At 36.9% G+C, this 27,372-nt stretch overlaps 1 protein-coding gene across 7 annotated transcripts in view; it reads left to right on the top strand.

Moving 5' to 3' along the window:
• The window catches only part of ARHGAP32 (Rho GTPase activating protein 32), a 266,634-nt gene that overhangs the window by 169,451 nt on the left and 69,811 nt on the right, over window positions 1-27,372 (top strand). For all 7 annotated transcript variants that reach the window (XR_004477239.2, XM_033406971.2, XM_049713594.1 and 4 more), the window contains 5 exons: window positions 10,264-10,401; window positions 12,442-12,534; window positions 13,406-13,528; window positions 15,086-15,163; window positions 25,898-25,979. Coding sequence is in view for 6 of the 7 variants with exons in the window: in XM_033406971.2 (XP_033262862.1) it covers window positions 10,264-10,401; window positions 12,442-12,534; window positions 13,406-13,528; window positions 15,086-15,163; window positions 25,898-25,979 (514 nt within the window). In the remaining variant the exon portion in view is untranslated. The remainder of the gene's footprint in view (window positions 1-10,263; window positions 10,402-12,441; window positions 12,535-13,405; window positions 13,529-15,085; window positions 15,164-25,897; window positions 25,980-27,372) is intronic.

Genomic DNA, 27,372 nt, shown 5'->3' with positions numbered 1-27,372 from the left:
GGAGGAAATATTTGTAAACGAAGGAACTGACAAAGGATTAATCTCCAAAATTTACAAGCAGCTCATGCAGCTCAATAACAAAAAAACAAACAACCCAATCCAAAAAGGGGCAGAAGACCTAAATAGACATTTCTCCAAAGAAGATATACAGACTGCCAACAAACACATGAAAGGATGCTCAACATCACTAATCATTAGAGAAATGCAAATCAAAACTACACTGAGGTATCACCTGACACCAGTCAGAATGGCCATCATCAAAAAATCTACAAACAATAAATGCTGGGGAGGGTGTGGAGAAAAGGGAACCCTGTTGCACTGTTGGTGGGAATGTAAATTGATACAGCCGCTATGGAGAACAGTATGGAGGTTTCTTAAAAACTAAAAATAGAACTACCATACGACCCAGTAATCCCACTACTGGGCATATACCCTGAGAAAACCATAATTCAAAAAGAGTCATGTGGGCTTCCCTGGTGGCGCAGTGGTTGAGAATATGCCTGCCAATGCAGAGGACACGGGTTCGAGCCCTGGTCTGGGAAGATCCCACATGCCGTGGAGCAACTGGGCCAGTGAGCCACAGCTACTGAGTCTGCGCGTATGGAGCCTGTGCTCCGCAACAAGAGAGGCTGCGACAGTGAGAGGCCCGCACACCGCAATGAAGAGTGGCCCCCGCTTGCCACAACTAGAGAAAGCCCTCGCACAGAAACGAAGACCCAACACAGCCATAAATAAATACATAAATAATTCAAAAAAAAAAAAAGAGTCATGTACCACAATGTTCATTGCAACTATATTTACAATAGCTAAGACATGGAATCAACCTAAGTTTCCATCGACAGATGAATGGATTTAGAAGATGTGACACATATATATGATGGAATACTGCTCAGCCGTAAAAAGAAACAAAATTGAGTTATTTGTAGTGAGGTGGATGGACCTAATGACTGTCATACAGAGTGAAGTAAGTCAGAAAGAGAAAACCAAATACTGCATGCTAACACATATATATGGAATCTTAAAAAAAAAAAAAAGGTTCTGAAGAACCTAGGGGAAGAACAGGAATAAAGATGCAGATGTAGAGAATGGATTTGTGGACACAGGGACAGGGAAGGGTAAGCCAGGATGAAGTGAGAGAGTGGCATGGACACATATACACTACCAAATGTAAAGTAGATAGCTAGTGGGAAGCAGCTGCATAGCACAGGGAGATCAGCTCAGTGCTTTGTGTCCATCTGAGGGGTGGGAGGGAGATGCAAGAGGGAGGAGATATGGCGATATATGTATATGTATAGCTGATTCACTTTGTCATACAGTATAAACTAACACACCATTGTAAAGCAATTATACTCCAATAAAGATGTTAAAAAATATTTACAGTCATGTGAAAGCTTCTTTATGTCCCCGTTGATGGAGTAAACAGTTGGTTTTAGGGGAATGCTCTTCTGTCTCAAAATATCTCTTGTTCTCTGATGCTTTAAATTCCACCATCAGAAATGCATTCCTCGGTATTAAATAACTCCTCCACTTGGTTGCTTTAGAATATGTTGTTACTAAGGGTGTGGAGTTAATTATTAACGTTTGAAGAGCATCTGTGTATGAACACAATGTATTGAATATAAGCAGATCGCAAACATTCTTATTTAAACCTAAAAACTTTTCTCTGAAATATATGTGTTACTATTCCCATTATGTAGAAGAATAAACTGCTGTTCGTCGGTGTTAAGTAACTTGTGTAAAGTCCCCTATTTGGGATAAGGCCAGGCTGAGATTTAAATCAGGTCTTTCTTTTCACTGAACTTCATCATACGTACAGTTAATTCAAAGTACTAATTCTCTTGCAAGATAAACTTTCTCATGATAAAAAAGTCTTCAGAGGACATGGGTGAAGACTGTTCTTCTCAGAAAGGACCGCAAGTATGTGTAGATTTTGTCTAACTTTTTCCACCTCTATTATTACCAAGCTGTATCTCAGTCACTGTATCTTGTTAGGCCATTGTTGATAACATCTGCGTTTGCACCCTGTACTTGATTATAACCCTTCAACTGCCAGAATGAGGTAAAATGTAAATTTAAACATGTTACTCTAATGGTTAAAACTCTTCAGTAGATTTCCATTGAATTCAAAACTAAACCCAAACTGCTACCAAGGCCTGTGTGGGCCGTGCAGGATCTGGACCTTGCCTACTTTTTCTAAGCATCATGGGACAATCTTCTCACTCCTACTCTTGGTCTCACTAGCTTTCAGTCAGTTCCTAAAAGACCCTGGGTTTTTTCCTGAAACAAGGCATTGACCTTTTGGTCAGCTCATCACTCCATTCACACATACAGTTGCTGTGTCTGGTGTCTGCTCAGTTCTCAGGAGGCAGGTTAGATATCACTTCTTTATAGCACAAAAGTATCATTATTTTATTTATGTATTTATTAACTTAAAAAGTATTTTTTTCCTCACTAGAAATAAATTCTAAGAAGTCAGAGGTTTGATGGTACTTTCTCTGTTGTATCTCTAATGCTCGCTCCAGGGCTTGGTACTATGTAGGTGCTCAGTAAATATCTGGTGAATGAATGAAAGAAAGAAGAACAAAATTTTGTCTTAGAAATTTGATCCTATATACACTGGTATTTTTCTTTTTCTCTCATTCTTCTTTATGAGCCTTGTTAAGAATTGTTGATTTTTGTTATCCTTGGAGAGCAATACTTACTTGATAGTAATAATTATTAAGGTTATAAATTAGCTGCAAATTAAAATTTAGACAGATGTAGATAGTTAATTTTTTGTTCTTCATAAAATAATTGAACTTCTAAAATTCTCTGATCATTTACTTTATTCAGCCCATTTGGAAATTCCATGATTAAGGTTGTTTTTTTACATATGAAATTTAAAGTTTTTCTTCCACGTCTACTGAAAAGATAGGTATTTTACTATTTTTAGAATTTTACTGAGTGACTTTAAAACAGTTTGAGAGAATTTGCAAATTATGTGTTACGGTTTTAATTTCCTGCATATAAATTTGCATAAAAACGCAGACTTTTTACTAGCACAAGAACAGTTTTTAAAAGTTGAAAGAAATCAGTTTATTGGTATATGAAGAAATGAATTTTGAAATCCAGTCCCCAGTATTTACCTTTTGAGGCTCTGAATGTTCTTTCCGTTATGTGGTTGCTTATTGTTATTTATTTCTTTCAGCAATACTCTATAGAGAGAAGAGAACATGATTACTTTTTATAAATTTAATAAACTTTTTTTTAGACCAATTTTAAATTTACAGCAAAATTGAGTGGAAGTACAAGGTTCCCTTGTGTCCCTTGTCCTCACACATGCACATCCTCCTCCACTATGGACATTCCCCTGCTAACGTCGTACATTGTTACAACTGATGAGCCTACATTGACGTACCATTGTCATTAAGGGTTCATTCATGGTGTTGTGCATTCTGTGGGTTTGGATAAATTTATAATGTGTCTTCACCATCATAGTATGTGGAATAGTTTTACTGTCCTATAATCTCCTGTGCTCCACCTATTCATCTCTCACTTCCCCCTAGCCCGTGGCAACCACTGATTTTTTTCTTAAATTTTCTCCATACTTTTGTATTTTCTACAGTGTCATATGGTTGGAATCATAGTATGTAGCCTTTTCAGGGTGCCTACTTTCACTTAGCAATATGCATTTAAGTTTCATGTCTTTTCATGGCTTGATACTTTGTTTTAGTGCTGAGTCATATTCCATTGTCTGGATGTACCACAGTTCATTTATCCATTCACCAGCTAAAGGACATCTTGGTTGCTTCCAGGCTTTGGCAGCTTTTAATAAAGCTGCTGTAAACCTTTGTGTGCAGGTTTTGTGTGGATATAACTTTTCAGCTCATTTGGGTAAACACCAAGGAGTGCAATTGCTGGATCCTGTGCTAAGAGTATGATAAATTTTGTAAGAAACTGAAAAGTCTACCTAAATGGCTGTACCATTTTATATTCATACCAGCAGTGAAGGAAAGTTCCTGTTGCTTCCCATCCTCCCTAGCATTTGGTGTTATTAGTGTTCTGGATTTTTGCCACTCCAATAGATGTGTAGTGATATCTTCTTGTTTTTATTTGCCTTGCCCTGATGTCATATGGTGTGGAGCATCCTTTCATATGCTTATTTACCATCTGTATGTCTTTTTAGTGAGGTGCCCATTTTAAAATCAGTTGTTTGTTTTCTTCTTATTGATTGTTAAGGGTTCTTTGTATATTTCGGTTAAAATCCTTTATCAGTAGATATGTTATTTGCCAATATTTTCTCCCAAGTCCGTGGCTTGTCTTTTCATTCTCTCGACAGGGCAGAAAATCTTAATTTCAGTGAAGTCCAGCTTATCGATTCTTTCTTTCATGGACTGTGCCTTTGCTCTTGTATCTAAAGAAAGTCATCACCAAACCCAAGGTCATCTATATTTTCTCCTGTGTTATCTTCTAAGAGTTTTATTGTTTTGTGTCTTATGCTAAGGTCTTTTTGAGTTAGTTTTTGTGAAAGATGTAAGGTCTGTGTCTAGATTTATTTTTTTGTGTGTGGATGTTCAGTTGTTCCAGCACCATTTGTTGAAAAAAACCATCTCCATTGTATTGCCTTTGCTTTTTTGTCAAACATCAGTTGACTGTACTTTGGTTGGTCTGTTTCTGGGCTGTCTGTTCTGTTCCATTTATGTATATGTCTGTTCCTTTCCTAATACCATATTGTGTTGATTATTGTAGCTTTATGGTAAGTCTTGAAGTTACATACCATCAATCCTCCAACTTTGTTCTTTTTCTTTAATATTGTGTTAGCTGTTCTGGGACTTTTGCCTCTCCATATACACTTTAGAATCAGTTTTTCAATATTCAGAAAAATAACTTGCTGGGGTTTAGGCTGGGGAAGGATTGTGAATCTGTAGATCAAGTTGGGAAGAATTAACACCTTGGCAATATTGAATCTTCCTGTCCGTGAACATGGTATATCTCTCCATCTCTTTGACTTCTTTCACCAGAGTTTTATAGTTTTCCTCATATAGATCTTGCACATATTTTGTTAGATTTATGCCTAAGTATTTCATTTTTGGGGTGGTAATGTAAATGGTATTGTGTTTTTAATTTCAGACTCCACTTATTTATTGCCTGGTATATAGGAAAGCAGTTGACTTTTGTATATTAACCTTGTATCCTGCTACTTTGCTGTAATCACTTACTGGTTCTAGATGGGGTTTTTTTTGTTGTTTTGTTCTGTATTTTCTACCTAGATGATCATGTCATCTGTGTACAAACGCAGTTTTATTTCTTCCTTACCAATCTATATATCTTTTTTTTCCTTTTCCTGTCTTACTGCATTAGCTAGGAATTCCAGCACAGTGTTTTAAATCAGTGATGAGAGAAGATATCCTTGCCTTGTTCCTGATCTTAGTTGGAAAGCTTCAAGCTTCTTACCAAAAGTCAGTTCCATTTCTATAAACTCTAATAACAGATTATCAGAAAGAGAAATTAAGAAAACAATCCCACAGTTGCATCAAAAATAATAAAATACCTAGGAATAAATTTAACCAAGGAGGTGAAAGATCTGTACACTGAAAACTGTAAGGCACTGCTGAAAGAAATGGAAGATGACACAAATAAATGGAAAGATAATTCTTTGCTCGTGGATTGAAATAATTGATATTGTTAAAATGTGCATACTCCCCAAAGCAATGTACAGATTCAGTGCAATCCCTACCAACATTCCAATAGTGTCTTTCACAGAAATAGAAGAAACACCCCTAAAATTTGTTTGGAACCACAAAAGACCCCAAATATTCAAAGCAATCTTGAGAAAGAAGAACAAAACTGGAGGTATCATGTGCCCTGATTTCAAACTATATTACAAAGTTATAGTAATCAAAACAGTATGGTATTGGCATAAAAACAGAAAAATAATCAATGGAGTAGAATAGAGAGCCCAGAAATAAACCCACACGTATATGGTCACTTAGTTTACAGGAAAGGAACCAAGAATATACAATGGGGAAAGCACAGTTTCTTGAATAAATGGTGCTGGGAAAACTGGGCCACCACATGCAAAAGAATGAAAATAGACTTGTACCATACACAAAAATTAGCTCAAAATGGTTTAAAGGCTTAGATGTAAGACCTGAAGGCATAAAACTCCTAGAAGAAAACATGGGTAATATTCCCCTTAACATCAGTCTTGGTGATGATTTTTTAAAATCTGATTCCAAAAGCAAATGTTTATAAACAAGTGGAACTACAAAAAAACTAAAAGGTCTGAACTGCAAAGGAAAGCATCAAGAAAGTAAAAAGATAACCTGTGGAATGGGAAAAAATATTTGCAAACCACGTATCTGATAAGGGGTTAATATCCAGTATATACAAGGAACCCCTATAACTCAATAGCAGAAAGCAGTCTGATTAAAAAATGGGCAGAGGTCTCTTCAGTCTCTTTAGCAAGTGGTGTTGGAAAAGCTAGACAGCCTCATGTAAATCAGTGAAGTTAGAACACTGCCTCACACCATACACAAAAATAAACTCAAAACGGTTTAAAGACCTAAGTATAAGACATGACACCATGAAACTCCTAGAAGAGAACATAGGCAAAATTTCTCTGACATAAATCATAACAATATTTTCTTAGGACCATCTCCCAAGGCAAAAGAAATAAAAGCAAAATTAAACAAATGGGACCTAATCAAACTTAAAGGCTTTTGCACAGCAAGGAAGCCATCAACAAAATGAAAAGACAGCCTATGGAATGGGGGAAATAGTTGCAAACGATGTGACCAACAAGGGGTTAATACCCAAAATATATAAATAGCTCATACAGCTCCATATCAAAAAAAAACAAACAACGCAATCAAAAAATGGGCAGAAGACCTAAATAGACATTTCTCCAAAGAAGACATAGAGATGGTCAACAGGCATATGAAAAGATGCTCAAAATCACTAATTATTAGAGAAATGCAAATCAAAACTATAGTCAGATATCACCTCACACCAATTAGAATGGGCATCATCAGAAAATTTACAAACAAATGCTGGAGAGGGTGTGGAGGAAAGGGAACCCTCTTGCACTGTTGGTGGGAATGTAAATTGATACAGCCACTATGGAGAACAGTATGGAGGTTCCTTAAAAAACTAAAAATAGAATTACCATATGACCCAGCAATCCCACTACTGGGCATATACCCAGAGAAAGCCATAATTCAAAAAGACACATACACCCCAATGTTCATTGCAGCACTATTTACAATAGTCAGGTCATGGAAGCAACCTAAATGCCCATCGACAGATGAATGGATAAAGAAGATGTGGTACATATATACAATGGAATATTACTCAGCCATAAAAAGGAACGAAGTTGGGTCATTTGTAGAGACGTGGATGGACCTAGAGACTGTCATACAGAGTGAAGTAAGTCAAAGAGAAAAACAAATATTGTATATTGACACACATATGTGGAATCTAGAAAAATGGTACAGTTGAACCTGTTTGCAAGGCAGAAATAGACACACAGACGTAGAGAACAAACGTATGGACACCAAGGGGAGAAGCGGGGGGTGGGGTGGGATGAATTGGGAGATTAGGATTGACATGTATACACTAATATGTATAAAACAGATAACTAATAAGAACCTGCTGTATAGCACAGGAACTCCACTTAGCTGTACAGTAGAAACTAACACAACATTGTAAAACAATTATACCCCATTAAAAAAATTAATATTAAAATTTTTTTTAAAAAGGTATCCCCTCACTATGGTCAGAATGACCATCATCAAAAAGTCTACAAGTAATAAATGCTGGAGAGGGTGTGGAGAAAAGGGAACCCTCTTGCACTGTTGGTGGGAATGTAAATTGATACAGCCACTATGGAGAACATTATGGAGGTTCCTTAAAAAACTAAAAATAGAGCTACTATATGACCCAGCAATCCCATTCCTGAGCATATACCCGGAGAAAACGTTAATTTGAAAAGATACATGCACCCCAGTGTTCATAGCAGCACTATTTACAATAGCCAAGACATGGAAGCAACCTAAGTGTCCATCAACAGATGAATGGATAAAGAAGATGTGGTATATTTATACAATGGAATATTGCTTAGCCATAAAAAATAATGAAATATTGTCATTTGCAGTAACATGGATGGACCTAGAGAATAAACTAGGTGAAGTAAGTTAGATGGAGAAAGTATGATATCACTTATATGTGTAATCTAAAAAACAATACAGATGAATTTATATACAAAGCAGAAACAGACTCACAGACATGAAAAACAAATTTATAGTTACCAAAGGGGAAAGGGAGGGGGAGAGGGATAAATTAGAAGTATGAGATTAACAGATAGAAACTACTATACATAATATAGATAAGCAACAAGCATTTACTGTATAGCACAGGGGACTATATTCAATATCTGGTAATAACCTATAATGGAAAATAATTTGAAAAATAATATAACAATCATTTTGCTGTACACCTGAAACTAACATAATACTGTAAGTCAACTATATTTCAATTTAAAAAATCCAGAGCTTTGAAATAAAAAGTCGACATCTGTTTAATCTCTGTGATGGAGATATACATACGTTAAATTAATTTTTGTAATTTTCTGATATTTGAAGTGTTGCATAATTTTTGAAATGTGTATGTGTGAAAGAAAAATATTTGCAACTATGCGATAAGTTGTTTTTCTTTTTTTCTGCTTTGTTGTTCATTTTTATTTTTGCCATTCCAAAGGAACAAGTATTTAACCACCTGTTGTCACTCAGGAATGCTTTGGGTAGAAGGCAGTGGTAGAACTGAAAAAACAAAGGAGCTTACTTGAGCTAAGAGTGAAAGAACAACTTTCCATAGTAGAAGAACAGCACTTAAAAATCACGTAGGCAAGAAAGGGAACATTTCACACATGGAAGAAATGCAAGTGATTGAGCATAACTGGAAGCAAAGAAACGGCATGGAGGAGTAGTGAGTGGGATCACACTATAAATTTAGAGAGGCCCAGATGATGCAAGCCCTGATATGTGCAAGTATGTTTGGACTTAATCTTGTGGATCAGTGGTTCCCAACTCAGGCTGATCATCAGATTAACTGGATCTCATTCCAGATTTATTGAACTAGCATTTCTTAGAATAGGAACCAGGAGACTGTTCTTTAAAAATATCTGACACATCTGTTCTCTTATTTCATTCTAACAGCCCTCTGAAAGAGGGAGGTGGTATTGCTTTCCATCTGTGTAATGGAGAATTGTAGTTCAAAGTAGGACTAGACAAGTTTATCCTGTTAGTTATGGACATACCTGTGTTTAGAATTCAGCACCTCTCCCATGAAATGGTACCTTCTGCTTCTGCCCCATCTGGTGGAGGCAAATGGAAAAGAGCTACAGTAGAGATGTTTTCTTCAATTCTCAGATGGCTGCTTTGTCTCCCAGTCCCTCCAGATTGCTATGAGATGAAAGCTTCCGTATAAAAGTGGACTGAATTGTCAAACCACATGGTGTGTAGTGGGGACCAGCTCATCATTACTGCCCACAGGAGCTTTTGAAGGCCTTTTGTCAGTGTGACCTGACAAGCTTTGTATTTTGTGTTGGGGGAGGGGAGTGGCAGAGAAGATCAAAAGCAGGGAGGTCAGAAATGATGTCAGCCCTTAATAAAGCTCGGGCTACAAAGTGATAGATTCAAGAGAAACTTAGAAGACAGTGTGAAATAAATATGCTCTGTGAGCAGATTTTCATTTCTAATGAGCTTGTGAGTTTAGGTAAGGAAAGGAAGAAAGACTGAGAAGTGGGGAGACATAGTGGGTTCTAGATAATATATGCACACCAAATGCTTCTAGATGAAATTTAAGAAAATTAATTTTCAGTGTATTTCCAGTTTCAGTCACAGAAATGTTCATGGTAACTGATCAGGGACCTGGTTTTATTTTTCTTTAATTTCTGGTAATATTCTCCCGTACAAAATCATTTTATGGTTCTTTCCGTGGGTTTAAGGTCACATGCTATCTTCCCATCTACCAGTTATTATTCCCAAGGAGAGCCAGTGGGCTTGATTAGTGGTAGGAAGAGGTTTAGTGGACAGTTCTAGTTTATTTTCCATTACTGACATTTTAATGTAATATAACTCACTATAGGGTTCTGGAGTTTATTTATTGTCAAGTTAATTAGTAAATATAAAATCTCATGAATAACATCGTTATGGAACAAATCCTGGTTCCTGACCATTCCAAATAGAGACAAATTATAGGAGTCTTTCTTTTTCTTACTCATAGGGCAAAAGTTGGATCATTAAAAGAAGTTATGAAGATTTTCGGGTACTTGATAAACATCTTCATCTGTGTATTTATGACCGACGATTCTCCCAGCTCTCAGAGCTTCCCCGTTCTGATGCCCTGAAGGACAGTCTAGAGGTAAGCATTCAATACTTTGCAGAAGTAATCGCTATAAATTAGAAGAATTTTTTTTGCCAGTATACTAAATAAAAGCTTATATTGAGCACTCAGGAAGATTCGTGGGATTACTTAATTATTTCTTAACTGAAAAATTAGTAATGCTGTTAGGCTATTTTGAATTGAAATAGGTTCAGTGTATAATTTTATAAGAAGACTCTCATCTTAATATATAAATGGGCAATATATATGAGCAGATCATTTTTCAGAGAGAATGCAAAATATAAAAGCAAAAATATGGAAGAGTGTTGACCTCACTAATAATCAAAGAAATGTGTATTCAAATGATGCTGTTTACTCAGTTTATGATGGCAGGCTGTGTCCATGCACTTATTTCCACTCCTGCCAAAAATTTCTAGTAAAAATATGAGATTTTTTTTTAAATTTAAGAGGAAAGAGATTCTTTTATAACACCAGAAAATAAAAAGCACCATCAGGGAATCAAAAATTGTGAGGAATCTTTGAAAGTAGATGGGATAAGATTTATGGGGGCAAGAAAATACAGCATAAGAAACTTGTACAGGAGGACTGCAGAGGGACAGATAAACTAGAAATGTTCAGTGTGAAAACCGAATAAACAAAGTAACAGAAGAGTAAACAGAGGGCTTTCAGAAGCATGATTACCACCCTCAGAGAGAAAGTGAGGCAGTCACATTCATGGAATGAGAACAGAGTTTTAAAAAATAATCAGAGACCTTAGAAATGAACATGTGGTTTTTAAAATTAATTTTAATAATAACAAACAGCTGGACTACATGCAAAATGGACATAGATGAAGAGAGAATTAGTGAGCAGGAAGAGCAAGCTTTGTAAGAACACAGCCCCAAAAGGGACAAAAAGTGAGAGAATTGTTGGGAATCACAGAGAATAGATCCAGAAGTTCCTACAAGTTCCTGTTCCTCTTGTAGGAGTTATAGGAGGAGAGAGTGGGTGGCAGTAACTAAAAATATAATAAATTCCCCTAAATTAAAAAAGGGCCCGTTTTCAGATTAAATGGGCCCATTAAGTGCTAAATATAATAAGTGAAAAGACACACATCTAGAAACATTGTGGTAAAATTTCAAAATGCCAAAACAGAGAGGAAACCCAAATGGCTTCCAGAGAGCAAAAACAAGGTTTTTCTCAAAGGAACAAGAAACGTATTGGCGTTAGACTCCTTGGCAGCCACAGTGGATGCTTGAAAACAGTGGAAGTCCTGAAGGGAAGCCATTTCAAATCTATAGTTAATTCCCAGGCGATTATGTAGTGAGGGCAAAGTGGAGACTTCAGTCATGCAAGAACTGACACCGCGACAGGGTCTCAGGAATGTCCTAAAACCGCAGATTCTTTCGTCCTATAGAAAGCCTGGACGTCTCTCTGCCTCCTTTTCCCTGTCTGCCTTGTCTGTTGTGTATTTCTTTCTCAGACTGTCTCACAACATGACCACTCCCAACAGGGGCCAGGTTCTCATTTCTTTTTAAGACAGCAGCCAGACTGAGCTGAAATTTTGTGTCACGGTTCCTAATTCCTACAGCAGCTCCTGTTAGGTCAGCTAATGTTGGGTCCCATTCCTGGACCCATCAGTTGACTTCGTGGTGTAGGATCACGTATGAACTGTCCTGCCATGGCTGGGTGTGTGAAGACTGCAGCAGGCCTTGAAGAAAGCATTTCAGAGTAGCAGGGGGAAGCCAGGTGGAAAAGCAAGTATGTCTCTGCTATCGTTTTACATTTTCAATACAAAAATAGAAAGAGAAGGCAACCAAATTAGAAGCTGTACAGTAGTATAAGCCCTGAGGATGAGGGGCTAAAGTGAAAGTTCTGCACCAGACAGGAAGTTACGTAAGTGCCTGTAGTGTCAGTTATGGAACTGTTAAGCCTCTATAAAGAACCTCCGTAACTATGAAAATGCATAAAAATCTGCAGATTTTTTTCTCCTGGAAACAACCAACTTAACACCAGTTTCTTTGACAGAGAGTGGAGTATCTTTATTCTGTTACCACTGAATCTTCTCTTTTTCTTTAGTCAGTCACTCAGATGCTTATGGCTTACCTGTCCCGCCTTTCAGCTATTGCTGGCAACAAGATCAATTGTGGACCTGCCCTTACTTGGATGGAGGTATTAATCCAGTTCATCTTTTATTAAAGTTAATTTTAAAATTATCTACTTAAGAAATTTAATATTAATTTTCATAGCTGTTGAGTTTCAGGAATTGAATAAATGGTGCTTATTCTTTTCTGCAAGATAGATATGTGATACATTAAATATTTTTCATCTCAAATCTTTCTTTGATAATCCAGGAAGCTAATTTTAATATTATTTTATGAATCACAATGACACCTGTTATTTTTGTATTTAACATATTAATGTATATACATTTAGCAAGGTGTATGTGTATATATATGTATATATATATTTAATTGGCTTAGTAACTGAAAATAGTTTTTAGTCATTGATGAACAAGAGACAATTAACCTTTTAAAGAGTCTGATTTAAGAATGTCTTGAGTGATAGAGTATCCTCCTGTCAATAGGTTAGGTTTTTCTCCTTAATTTGCATATGTAGAGTTACATTATTCTCTCCTCTCAGTGGAAATTGGGAAGGCAATGAAAAGTAGAAAGAATATAGACCTTCGAGCCAGGCCAACTTGCCCTGAGATCTTGGTTCTTCATTATTGGCTGTGTGATCTGGGACAAATTATTTAATCTCTCATAATTTATATAGCCTCTTTTAGCTTTAGCATCTTCATCTTTAAGTGTTGATAATGATGATAAGTATCTTTTAGAGTTATGAAGATTAAAGTATGTATGTTATATGTACAATACAATGACTGGCATATAGTAAGTACTCGATAAGTGGTGGGTTTGTTTTTTTTTTAATATTCTTTGGGTTATGGTTTTTCTAAGTCAAGTTGAATTATATAGATACACAAAGAAACTTCCAAGTCCCATGTCCTTAACCATCTCATAGTATATTTTCTTTGTTACAGATTGATAATAAGGGAAATCACCTTCTAGTTCATGAAGAATCATCCATTAACACTCCTGCTGTTGGTGCTGCCCATGTTATCAAGAGGTACACTGCTCGGGCCCCGGATGAATTGACCTTAGAGGTAAGTGACTAAAGATGCTATGTGTTAGCTCAGTCCCTGCTATCTTTCTAGCCTCAGTTTTAACTGTTGCAATCATTCCCTTAATGAAAAGCACCAGGTTTTTCTGTGCATCATTGTCTTTCAGCCTGGCATGCCATCTATTTTTATTTTAATGACTGTACTCATTCTTGAAAATTCAGCTTAAATGTGTCCCATTTCTTCTAGGAAGTCTCCTTGATCTCCTTCCCTCTACTCCATGGAAATACATACCCCCCAGAACCTGCACTGAACGTCATTCTGAGCTGTTCTCAAGGCTTATCTCTGATATGTCACTTACTACATTCAATCATAATTGTTCTCCTGTTTGTCTCTGTGAGCTTCTTGAAAGCCAGATCCTCTTCTGTCTTTGTGTGTTTAGCACCTAAAAACAATACCTAGTGATACTTTCTTCTCATTGTTCATAGATTGAGGTAAAGACCAGATGAAAAGTGAAATGAACATTTCTTGCTATCAGATGCAAAAGGAGAGGAATTAAGTTTCTTCCTTTAATATTGGCTGATGAGAGACCAAAGACAATGCTGGCAGTTACTCAGTTTAAGAGGAAAAACAGTGTAAATTTTTACTGTATAGAATTCAAACTGTTCTCAAACTAAATTTTTAGCTCTATACACAAAGGAATCCTTGGTCTTGAAAGATACCATGTCTGTTAGCAAGTATGGTTTTGTGAAGAGGACTTTCATGACTGGAAAAATTAGTTGTGAATATACAAAAAAAATTCTTAAAGCAATATTGTGTACATTAGCAACATTGGTCTGAAGTGCTTAACTGGTTTATCACAGAGATCATCAGTTATTTTGATTGAAGAATACAACTTCCTTTAAATATATTATTAAAAACTATTATTGCTATTTTCATACTTACAATTTTGTAAAAGTTTGTACAAACTCATTAGTTTGTCTTTTAAAGGGAAGAAAGTCAGCTATTTAGTGGGAATGTTATATTGAACCATCTATTAAAAGAAATGTAGTTGTCATTCAGTTTTACATGTACTAAGAATAACCCAGTAATTGTAGACATCTTAGAGCTTTCCTATATGATGAAATAAGATATGTCAAATGTTTAGCACAGTGCCTGGCACATGGTAAGTGCTCACTAAATGTATTAATAGAAGCCGCTGTTGTGCTAAATATGAGTATTTAAAATAGCCTTTTAGGTTCACTAAAGCGAATCTGATCACCTTTAGTAACAGCAGTTAACAGAGTATTTTAACAGAAGTGATGGTGGTATGATGCCTGATGTTCAGACATCTTATGCTATCACTCAGGCTTTCTGAAGTTACTACAGGTGTTAGTTGGACCACAGTCTTTGTGCTGCTTAATTTTCTGTAAACCTCTCCTTAACAAATGGTTAAGATTATTAAATTCCTTACAGAAAGAAGTGTTAATGTTTTACCAGAAATAATGAGCCAGAAAATAAGATAGTACTTTACCCTTTTGTTACAGTTAAGATTTAAATTCTAGACAGACAATTGCTTTAAAAATTGATTTAAAACGTTTCACTTAAAATTTTTTCTCCTAGGTGGGGGACATTGTTTCTGTTATTGACATGCCCCCAAAAGTGTTAAGCACGTGGTGGAGAGGCAAGCATGGATTTCAGGTAGGCAACAAAGAATTTGGTGTGGAAAATTCAAAGATCGTTTTTTCTTTCAGTAATATTTCTGTTTATAATATGTGCTGGCAGTGGACTTTGTCATCAGAAATTTTATCTGCAGTGATAAAAAAAAAATGTAGATATTAGACTTGGGTTTCCTTTTCTAGTTACTATTGTGGTTGTTTTGATCTCCTCCTTCTTTCCTGTATGGTGGTATAGCCAAAGTGTGAGCAGAATCACATGCCTGGTGACCACTTTTAGATTATCGGGACTGTGTCTCTGCCTTGCTTTTCACAGTGGCTTAAAATCATGAATCACGTATGTTTTCTCTCTAGAATTGTCAGTTTGATCAATGTTTTTTTAATGCACTGTAACTGTTAATGTAAACAATGTATGAATTGCAGAATAACAGCAGAATCTAAAGCTCTTTCTTTTTCCTTATATGCCTAACTAATTTGAGACCTGATAAAGGCATATTTTAGATTGACTAGCACTAATTTCCATAGGATGATAAAGTTTCCTTTTATCTTTTAAAACTATCACTAGAAGAGCATCTAAAAATGCCTTTAAAAAAGGCATTCATTTAAAAAAGGAACTGAATACTTTAAGGGAAGAACCCACACAATTCAGTCCTCCTCTCTCCCGTCTCCAAGTACAGTCACACTCTGAGATACTGGGGTTAAAGGCTTCAGCATAAGAATTTGGGGAGATATTATTTAGACAGTCCCGGATGGCTAGGTGGGTGGGGCCACTCTTAGGACTGGCTTGAAGGCCTTTCCTGGACTCTCTCTCACAGACTTGATAAAGAGTAGGGCCCTGCTTGAGCCAGGCTGGCTCCTAGGCCAAGGGTAGGCAGAGTGTAGGGGTGTTGGCCATGACTGCAGAGAGCTTGAGGGCCTTGGGAGGAAGGAGCCCTGGGAATGACTGCTTCATGGGTGCCCCTCCCCACCCTACTGTCCTCAGGCAGCATCTGAGAAGGGGCCCAGTGGTACTCACAGGCTGGTACAGGGCCTTCGTTTCATTCATGGCAGAAGGCCCTCTGGGCACTGACACCATGCCCCGAGGCAGGATGAGGAGGACAGGCAGTACTGGTCCCCTCCTCAGGGCCTCTCAGATGAGTGGGAGGTTCTGAGCCCAGCAGGACTCCCTAGGAGATCTAGGAGGGGTTTCTGGAGGTGGTGACTTTGAAATGCAGCGTCCTGTGCATGTCTTCAGAGGAGAGGATGTCCAGATGACCTGGGTAGACTGGCTAGATGTGAAGCAGCCATGTGACCAGTTAGCCAGCTTGACCTGTCCTGGTCACACAGATGGACTGTGTAAACTGCGCTTTGTCAGTGAGCCATGAAGGAGGAAGCACAGAGGCAGGAAACCTGTCTTCCTGATACAGTAGCAGGAGACGAGGGGCTGGGCTTGGCCTTGGGGTAGCTTGGACAGTGTGGTCTTCTGGGAACCAAGGCCATTTAGAGCTGACCACTCTCGGGAGAGAGGGTGAAGGGGAGCAAAGATGTGGGCTGTTGCGTCCCAGGATGGAGGCCAGCTCTGAGCTGTGGCGCTCTGACCGCTGAAGGGACGCGCTCTGGAAATGCGGCATCGGCATGCAGGCAGCTCTGCTCAACCTAATGTGTTTATAGCGTGTTACGTGGACTCCCCTTTCCTTTTTTGTCAGTCTCGTGTGTCGTTTTCTCCGGCCAGCTGTCGGGGCATGACAGAGTACACGTGGCGTGTGGAAGCCTTTCCCTCAGAGCCCTGTGAACTGATGCTGTGCAGTTGCTGGCTTGTGACTTTGTTTTATTTTTTTTTTACTATTTAAAAAATAATTAATAGGGCTTCCCTGGTGGCGCAGTGGTTAAGAGTCCGCCTGCCGATGCAGGGGACGTGGGTTCGTGTCCCGGTCCAGGAAGATCCCACATGCCGCGGAACGGCTGGGCCCGTGAGCCATGGCCACTGAGCCTGTGCGTCCGGAGCCTGTGCTCCGCAACGGGAGAGGCCACAGCAGTGAGAGGCCCGCGTACCGCAAAAAAAAAAAAAAAAAATTTAATAGGTTTTATCATTTAGTACAAGTTTACAGAATAGTTGACCAGTTAATACACAGAATTTCATATACTCCCTGCCCCACACATGTATACAGTTTCTCCTATTAACATCTTGCTTTACAATTCATTGAATAGAATTGGCAAAATGCTGAACTTTATTACCCACAAGCTGATTAGCAGTTTACGTACAGCACAGTGTAAGCACTCTTTCTAGAAAAGTAGTCTGAGGAACACTGGGGCCAGAATCACAAGGATAAGAATACAGTGTGTCAGTATCACATCCTCCTCTATAATGATGGAAACAGTTTTGGGGTTTGCTCTTTGTTACCTTTAATGAACCAATATTCATACATCATTATTAACTATAATCCATATTTTCATTAAGGTTCACCCTTTGTGATGTATATAGTTCTGTGGGTTTTAACACATGCATAATGACATGTATCCACCATTACAGCTTCATACAGAGTATTTTCACTGTCCTAAAAATCTGTGCTCACCTATCCATCCTTCTCTCCTCCTAACCTCTGACAAGCACTGATTGTTTATTGTCTCCATAGTTTTGCCTTTTCCAAAACATCGTATAATTGGAATCATATGGTATGTAGCCTTTTCAAACTGGCTTCTTTCATTTAGCAATATGCATTTTAGGTTCCTCCATGTCTTTCATGGTTTGATAGTTCCTTTTTTTCACTGTCTAATATTCATTATTATGGATATGCCATAATTTATTTTTCCATTCACTTATTAGTGCATCTTGGTTGCTTCTAGTTTAGAGCATTTATGAATAATGTTGCTATAAACATCCATGTGCAGGTTTTTGTGCAGATGTGTTTTCATCTCCTTTGGGTAAATACCACAGAGTGCACTTGCTGCATTGTATGGTAAGATCATGTTTAGCTTTGTAAGAAACTACCAATCTGTGTTTTAAAGTAGTTGTTACCATTTTGCCTTCCCACCAGCAACAGCGGTGATGCTGCTCTGCATTCTCATTAGCATTCGATAGTTCTCAGCTGTTGTTGTTTTAACCATTCTAATAGGTGTGTGATGGTATTTATTGCATTGTTCTCTTAATTTGCAAATAAAAGTAGTCCAAGGAGTAGCATTTACCAATATAGTTAAGGGCGCTATTCTGCCATCTTCATTTTTCTGTTACCAGTAACTCCTTCTGCCCTCCTTTCGCCACTGATTCTCAAACTTTACTTGATACGCTTATGACACATTACATGGGGAACATGTTAAAACATAAAATCCTATGACCAAAGCCCTGAAATGCTGTTTCACTGGTTGTGGGACAGGATTAAGACTGCATTTTTATCCATGTGATTCCGGCCCAGGTGTTCCTCAGACCACTCTTCTGGAAGCAGTGCTTACTCTGAGCTGTAGGTAGACTCTGCCAATCAGCTGGTGGTTGATAAAGATCAGCATTCTGCCCATCTGTGTATTGTTTTAACCTAGACCATACTTTTGCTGTGGGAACAGAAGGATTAGTTCATCCATGTGTTTAAATTATACTGTGACTATGTTTCTTTTCTTAAACTTCTGGGAGTAGGAAGTGTGAAATTATATTAACTATAGTAATTTGAAATTCCAAAATCTGTTTTTTACTTGTCTTCTAAAGAGTATATTGAATCTTTTACCTCTGTTTTCTGAGGTGTTTCATCATATAATCTATACTTCAGCAAAAAAAAAAAAAAGCTCTTTGCTTTTTCTTTCTTGTTAAAAATAAATGTCATTAGCTTTTGTACTTATCTGGGGACTGTGGTTGGAAATGTGAGGTGAGGTGTCTGGAAAGTCTTTTTTTCTTATGTAAAAGCCATAACACAAATGTAAAATGTTAAAATCTTTGAGCATTATTTGTTAGTGCCATGTTTGGCAAAATTTTATCTGGGAGCCACTGGCATCAGAATGACCCCAAAACATGTTAAAACCAGATATTACTAATCAGAATCTCTGGGGATGGGGACAGGAATCTGAATTTTATCAAGTTCCTCAGGTGATGAATAAGCACAAAATGTGAGAACCACTGACCCAGCCTCCCATTGTTTATCCTGTGCACAGATAAAGGAAGAAATTAAACACAGTTTAGTGAGTGTTCTCCTTTCCCCCCAGAAAATCTTCTAAAACATATTTGGGATACAGTCAATCTAAGAGATAAAATACCATTTAGAGAGTGACAGAACTCTGTACAGCTCATGTTCTCTTGGTTCTCCTCAAGATGGTCAACGATCAGCTATTTTATTTTTCAAAGTTACCCCAGAAGGTTGTGTGAGGGTTTCTGTGTACAATGACAGAGAAGCAAATCTTGGACAGTAAACATTTCCTTGCCTCAGGAGTTTAATGTGGTTCCAAGTAGCTTATTTTCAGAAACGTATTCTTTATCCCAAAGGGAAGGGATGTGGAAACCTTGTCCCTTGTAGTAAGTAGTTTAATAGAGGAAGACAATTTACCCACTTATTTCTATGAAGACCATCATTTTATGTACGGAATTCAAAGCTACACCTTTTCATTACTCAAAATTAAGTAGAGCAAAATATTTCCTCTCCAGTTAAGTAATGGGAAATCACATACTGTAATGTTATAGAATTTCAAGGGAAGAGGGAGTATGTGGTACTCCAATATAAGGAATTGTAACACTTTCTTGCTGCTTTTACGTGTGCTTTCTAAGTGCTTTCCATTAACCTTTAATTCTCACCGTCTATGAAGAAGGTACTATTATTACCTCTCTTTTACTGACAAGGAAACTAAAGCAAAAGGGGACTAAACTGCAAGCCCATTGTTATTTTGCTGTTTAGTGTCAGAGCTTAGGTAGAAATTTAGGCATTCTGGGCAAAGAACAGATCATAGTAGTAATTTAATGAACTAGTAGTGGCTTCTGCTTGTCTACATGTGTGAATCATAGATTTCTATATTAGAAAAGATGGTAGTGGATCATCTGGTCCTAAACTGTCATTTTAAAATTATAGAAATCCTGAGACAAAGGAATTTAGATAGATTGTTCTGATTTACAAAGACAGTGAGTCAGTGATATAGCCAGAACACAAGCTTGGTGAGTTCCAATTTTGTATTTTCCCCCCCTTGGATCACAAAAATATGTAAATTTTCTTAAATTATTTTCTGTGTTACTTACTGCAGTTTTTTATTTTTCTTATTGGTGCCATTAGCAGCTGCCACTGATGTTTAGAGAGAAATTAGTTTCTAGATAGCTCCTTTTGTTAATTTGTAACATCAGAATATGTCCTAGCAAATGATGCTTAAACACTCAGTTTCATGGAAATTATTGACAAAATGGCTTAGAGTAGTAGTTCTTAACCTCATCAAACCCTATACCCCCTTGTTATGATAAATAATTTCTAAAATCTTTCCTTATGATCCTGAAATGAAATTTACAAATGATATACCAACCTACAAACACAATTTCAAAAAAGTCAGTATAATTTGTCACATATAATATAAAGGAGAAATAAAAGGAAAGTAATTGTGTATTTAAAATACACAGTGTATATTTAAAATATATATACTTGGGACAACTGCATGGACGTCTTGTTACTTCATATCTAGTCCGCAGACCAGTAGCATTTAACATCAGTCAGAAAATATAATAAAACCCATTTGTAATAGCATCAAAACTATGAACTACTTAGGGATATATCGGAAAAAAGATACAAAAGATCTGTGTACTGGAAGCTACAAAGCATTTCTGAGAGAAATTAAAGAATATTTTAAAAAAGAGATATATACCCTGTGTATGGGTTGGAAGTCTTTATATTGTTAAGATGCCATCTCTTCTCAAATTGATCCCAATCAAAATCTCAGTAGATTTTTTGTAGAAATTGATAAGCAGATTAAACAATTCGTATGGAAATGCAAAGGACCTAGAAAAGAACAGCCAAAACAAATTTGAAAAAGAAGAACAAAGTTGGAGAACTAACACTAATTGATTTGAAGACTTAACTGTAAAACTGCAGTACCAAGAGAGTGTGGCATTAGGGGAAAGATAGACACGTAAGTCAACAGGACAGAACAGATTCCAGAAGTAGACCCACACATACATGGACTGCTTATTTTCAACAGAGGTTCAATGTCAGTTCAGTGAAGAAAACATGGCCTGTTTTACAAATGATGCTGGAACAGTTGGATATCCTTATGCCTCCAGAAATCCTTTGATTTATTTCTTGCACCATATGCAAAAGTTAACTCAAAATGGATCACGTACCCAAAATGTAAAGCATAAACTATAAAGCTTCTAGAAAAAAGCATAGGAGAAGCTTTTGGGACTTTGGCTTAGGCAAAGTTTCTTAGATGTAATATCAAAAGAGCAATTCATAAAATAATAAATTGAATTTCATCAAAATTTAACACTTCTGCTCTTTGAAAGACATTACTTATAACACAATAAAAAGACACACCACAGACTGGGAAAAAATATTTGTGATGATTATATCTGATGAAGGACTTGTATCCACAACATATAAAGAACTCTCAAAATTCAACAAGAAAACAGAACTCAATTTAAAAAGTAGCAAAAGTGGGAATAGACACTTAACCAAAAAGATATGACAAACAAACACATAAAGAGATGCTCAACACCAGTAGTCATTAGAGAAATGCAAATTAAAATGACAGTGAAGTCTTGCTACATACTTATTAGAATGGCGAGGATGTGGAGGAATTAGAACGCTGACACAGTTGGGGGGAATGTAAGATGCTACAACCAATTTGGAAAACAGTTTGTCAGTTTCTTAAACATACACTGATGACGTGATCCAGCCATTCGACTCCCAGGTGTTTATCCAAGAGAAAAGAAGGCTTACGTTCATATAAAAACTCACACATGACTGTTCATAGCAGCCTTACATATAATGGCCTCAAGCTGGAAACAACCCAGGTATCTCATGAACAAGAGATTCATGCATAAACAAATGGTGGTATTTATACAGTAGAATATTACTCAGGAATAGAAGGAAAGAATTATTGATAAATACAGCAACATGAATGATCCTCAAAATAATTATGCTGAATGAAAGAAAACAGACGACAAAGAATACATTCTGCATGACTCTATTCACATAAAATTGTAGGAATTGCAAAGTAATGTTTAGTGATAGAAACTAGGTTAATGGTTGCCTGGTGGGCAGGGGTAGGGGCTGGTAGGGAGAGGGAGAGATTACAAAGAGATACACAGAAACTTTGGGGGTTGATACATATATTCATAAATTTAAGTGTGGTTACAGTTTCATGGGTGCCAGAACTTATAAAAATGTACACTTTAAATATACACAGTTTGTCAGCTGTACCTCAGTAAAAGTGGGAAAGAACTGCAGAAGCATCTGATTTAACTTTTCATGTATCTAATCCTATTGATAATTCCTGTGTTTTCTACCTCTGTGTCTCTTACATTCATATACTTTTCTTTCTTCCTCATGCCAAATTGACTTGGGGAAAAACTACTAAATTGAAGGTTCTCTTTCTCTCCTTTAAGCCCATCCCTAACCTGTTCCTGCCTTATCTTTTTCTTCTATTACTATATTTTTATTACCTACTCCTCTACCCTCATGGGCCCTAGATGCTCGTCTTTTCTTTTCCTCCCATCTTCCTAGAGTAGAAACTCATTTGAGTCCTGCAAAATGTACTGAATTTCCCTCACCTTTCTCAGCCATTTACATTAGAGCTTTAGAAAATGCCACTGCAGCAGAAAGAATAATATGATGAATATAATTATAATAATATAATTTAATGTGAATAAAACAGGATGATGTAGTTCATAGATCATATTGTTAGAGTTCCAGTCACTTTTTTTTTTTTTTTTTTTTTGCGGTACGCAGGCCTCTCACTGTTGTGGCCTCTCCGGTTGCGGAGCACAGGCTCCGGACATGCAGGCTGAGCGGCCATGGCTCAGGGGCCCAGCTGCTCCGCAGCATGTGGAATCTTCCCGGACCAGGGCACGAACCCGTGTCCCCTGCATTGGCAAGCGGACTCTCAACCACTGCGCCACCAGGGAAGCCCCCAGTCACTTTTAACGTTGGACATTTTGAGTTTATTAAAATTATTTATATTTGGTGAAATACTAGCTTAAGTATGCATCAGAAAAGTATAAATGTTCATTAACTATATTTTTAGGGTTAGTTATATTATGTGTATATTTTCAGTAGAACACAGTTTCATTTTTTATGATAGAAATTTTATAATAGGAAAACAGGATCTATTTGCTTTTCACAAGTATACAGAATTAACTCCTTTAAATAAAACAGTTACCTTAACTGTAAACAGTTACAGTTAAGAGTGATTTTGGCTTCAGGAAACAAAAGTGAACAGAAAAGGTAGCATTGCTGCAGTTGAGTCAGCAGCTTAATGATGCTAGGCAGAATTCTCTAAGATTCTCTTGGCCTTTCTTTAAGGTCAAATGATGGCTACTGCAGATCCAATCCCAATACCTACGTACACAGCATAAAGAAGAGACAGAACAGTAGCAGTAAAGCTTTTTACAGGTGCCGTGGCTACACCTGAATGCAAGGAATCTGGGAAACTGAATATTTAGTTTAGCTAATATTTAGTAATATTGCACTTTATAATAAAGGGAGACAGGTGAGCAGGGATTGGAATTAGGCGTCAGATGAACCTGTCATGGACCTACCTCTACATAGTACACAGTAGCATTTCCCCCATATACCTAGACCTGATGCATTGAGACATTCAAAAGGTGAAAGTGTAACTAGTATGTAAGATACAGTTCCCCAAAGAAGATCATTAAGCTTTGTTCAGTCTTTGTGAAGAAGTGATGGAAAATTAGTTTTGTTTGCTGACAGATGCTTGAGTTTAGAAACTAGGCTAGGTGCTTTCACACACATTATTGAGGTAGCTAATGTTGTCCCATTTTTACAAATTAAGAAACAGACAGATGTTAAGCAATTTGCTGCAGATCACAGAGCCTAGTAAATGGGTGGTCTTTTCTCTATAGCAGATTGCAGAAAATGTTTACAAATTGAAATGAATTAGAATTTTATGGAAAGAATGATATTTGACAGTGACGAAACTTAAGTATACACAAGCAAAAGGTGGTAGGTATTGTGTGTCATATCCATACAGTGGAGGGGCCGGAGCCCTCTAGATCTTCCAGTGGCCAGCATATTGAGATAATAAAGAATAAACAGCATTTCTCAAGTGCTTACTATATGCACTTTGCTTATACTGATCCATTTAATTCTCATAACAACTCTTATGAATTAGGTACAGTATTATTATGTTTAGAGGAAGAAACCGAAACACAGAGGCTAAGTTATAAACCCGACCAGTAAGTGGCAGACCTGGAGTAGAACCCAGGCCCTCTTAATCCTGGGGCTACACTTAACCATAAGTGATTATCTTATAACTGATTTGCGTAAGAGAGAATGAGAATAATTTTTCAAGTTGATTCTTGTCTGGTTCTAACCAATCTTGGAAGAATTTCTACTTGCTATTAGTTAAATAGGAAGTTGAGTAAAGTATGATATAGAATTTCACCAATAAAAGCAAATACTTAGAGCATCATTTTGGAAGGCAAAGCATAGAGGAACTCTAAGACCCAAGTTTCAAATCTTTCAAACAAAACTGCAGATTTGTTAATAAGCCCTTTCAGCTCTTGATAACTAGTTACATCTTCATAATTTTAAGAACTAACATAGAATATCGATCAAGAAATTGAAGTAAGAATGCAGCAAGTGAGCATGTGAAAATAATCCCACACAGATGGAAATTACACAGCTCAGAACTTCACAATGAATCATACTTTTGGAAGACCATTCCTTTCTCCCCCAGAGTCTTGACAACAGAGGGATGTACAAAGTGATGTAGTTTTCTTGTTTCAGCTTTAACATCTGCTGCTTGGCAGCCCAATTATATTCCCATCTAAGAAAACATCTACAAATATTGGTAAAAATTCCCTTTTTACTTTTGTTTCCTGGCTCTTTGTTTCTCTATTCATTCTGTTGGCGATGTAGTATCTCTGGGTGATCTGGAGCTCAGTATTTTACTAATACAGCTCCTTGGGAATCTACCTAACACCATGAGCAATCCTGCTACCATGTCAAACTGGCGTGAAGCCAGAGTCTGTTACCACTGCCGAGATTGGTTGTTTTCTTCTCTTGCTTTCCCACTTATCCACGCACTACTGGGCTCTTTAACAACAGTGGATACCAGGATTTTAAGTGAGCAGTTGTTTCACCAATTTATTTTAGTCTTGTCATTTCATGGAACCTGTGAGAGAAACAAGAGAAAATTTGCAAAAAAATTTGAATGAGGTTTAGTGTTGATTTTTTTTAAATCATATAGAGAAATCAGTAAATATGAAAGTTGACAGAGGTGTTAACACAACTAGATTGAAATTTCAGCAAAGTAAATTATTAACAGGTATAAATTATACCTCTTGCACACATAGCTTGGTATCAGACTAAATATTTTAATTGGTGTAAAAGAAGCTTGGGAAATTAAAAGGTAAAACTAGGAAAGCAGACTTAGATATTTAGACAAATAAAACACGTAACTCGATATACTCATAGCAACAGATTGTTTTATTGTTTGTATAATTGGCATCATCAGTGATATAGAGTCTTGGAATAACAGAATCATTGGGAGGGGCTGTGGAGCACATTACTGGAATTGAATTGGCAGTGTTCATGCACTGGTCTGTTCTCTGGTTTAAAATCCTCTCTTTGCTGCTTTTCTTCTTTAGGTGGGACTCTTCCCTGGACACTGTGTTGAGTTAATTAATCAGAAAGTTCCCCAGTCAGTGACCAACTCAGTGCCAAAACCCGGTGAGTACACTTTTTCATGAATGTGATTATTTATCAACTGCTTGAAGATTCAGATTTTCCCTTCCAGTCAAGCACATAGCTTGTCTAACTATTCTTTGCATTTATTGTCATAATATGCACTCTTAATTTTATGTGGCTTTGATTTTTAGTATATTCTTTTCTCTCTATTGATCATTTCACAAAGGTTTACATGCATTCAAAATTTTAGACAATTTTAAGAACTGTTTGCTCCATTAAGCTTTGTCATTATTTGTTTTTACAGTTATATAGTAGGAATGTAGCTTATTAATGAATAAAACAATAAAAGAAAATACCAGGTTTAAAGAATTGACGTGGAGATAGTATGATTAGCTGAAAATTAATAAATGAAGGGAATGTATATTTTATCAGTGCCTGTGAACATCAAAACTATTTTAAACAGCATTTGTTGTCATTTATATAGTATATTTACAGTGCTGTATAAGTATGTGGAGTATTTTACAGATATGTAGAGCAATGTGTTACAGGGGGTAAAAATTTAAAACTGGAAATTTTTGTTTTTATTGGGGTGATTTAATCTGGACAAATTTTACAGAATACCTCATCTGGAACCTTTTAATGTGATGTAAATTTTTGGAAAGAAAATAAAAACAAAGACTAAAAGATTTTAGAAGGAGGAGGGAGTAATCAAGTGTATTTCTCCTGATTGTATTACATTCCCTCTGCCCTTCTCTACCCTCACCGTGGGATTCTCAGTCTCTTTTCAAGGCATTTTTATCCTCTGTTAAATCCCCCTTCTTTGGGTAAACTTGTTAAACATAAAAGCACTTTCTCAGTGAGTACTTATTCATTAGTGGTTGTGATGGCTGTAGTTTTCTTTCCTTGTTTAAATATGGCATCAGTAACTTAAAAAAAAAAATCCTATGCCCATTAGCAGACACTGCCCCATCCTCTCCCTTCCCCCCAGCCCTAAGCAACTACTAACCTACTTTCTGTCTCTAGATTTCTCTAATCTAGACATTTCACATAAATGGAATCATACAATATATAGTCTTTTTGTGACTGGCTTATTTCACTTAGCATAATGTTTTCAAGATTCATCCATGTATCAGTGCTTCATTCTTTCTTATGGCTAAATAATAGTCCATTGTATGGATATACAATATTTCTTTTATCCATTCACTTTGGGTTTCCATTTTGGCTATTACGAATAATGTAATACTTAGTGTACAAGTTTTTGTATAGATGTATGTTTTCATCTCTTGAGTATATATCTAGGAGTAGAATTGCTGGGCCGTATGGTAACTCTGTGCTCAACCTTTTGAGGAACTGCCAAACTGTTTTACAAAGTAGCTGCACTGTTTTACAATTCCACCAGCAGTGTATGAGAATTCCAATTGTTCCATATCCTTGT

This window comes from Orcinus orca, chromosome 8 (genome assembly GCF_937001465.1).
Source record: "Orcinus orca chromosome 8, mOrcOrc1.1, whole genome shotgun sequence".
Classification (NCBI taxonomy): domain Eukaryota; kingdom Metazoa; phylum Chordata; class Mammalia; order Artiodactyla; family Delphinidae; genus Orcinus; species Orcinus orca.
This window is presented reverse-complemented; position numbering and strand designations above follow the sequence as displayed.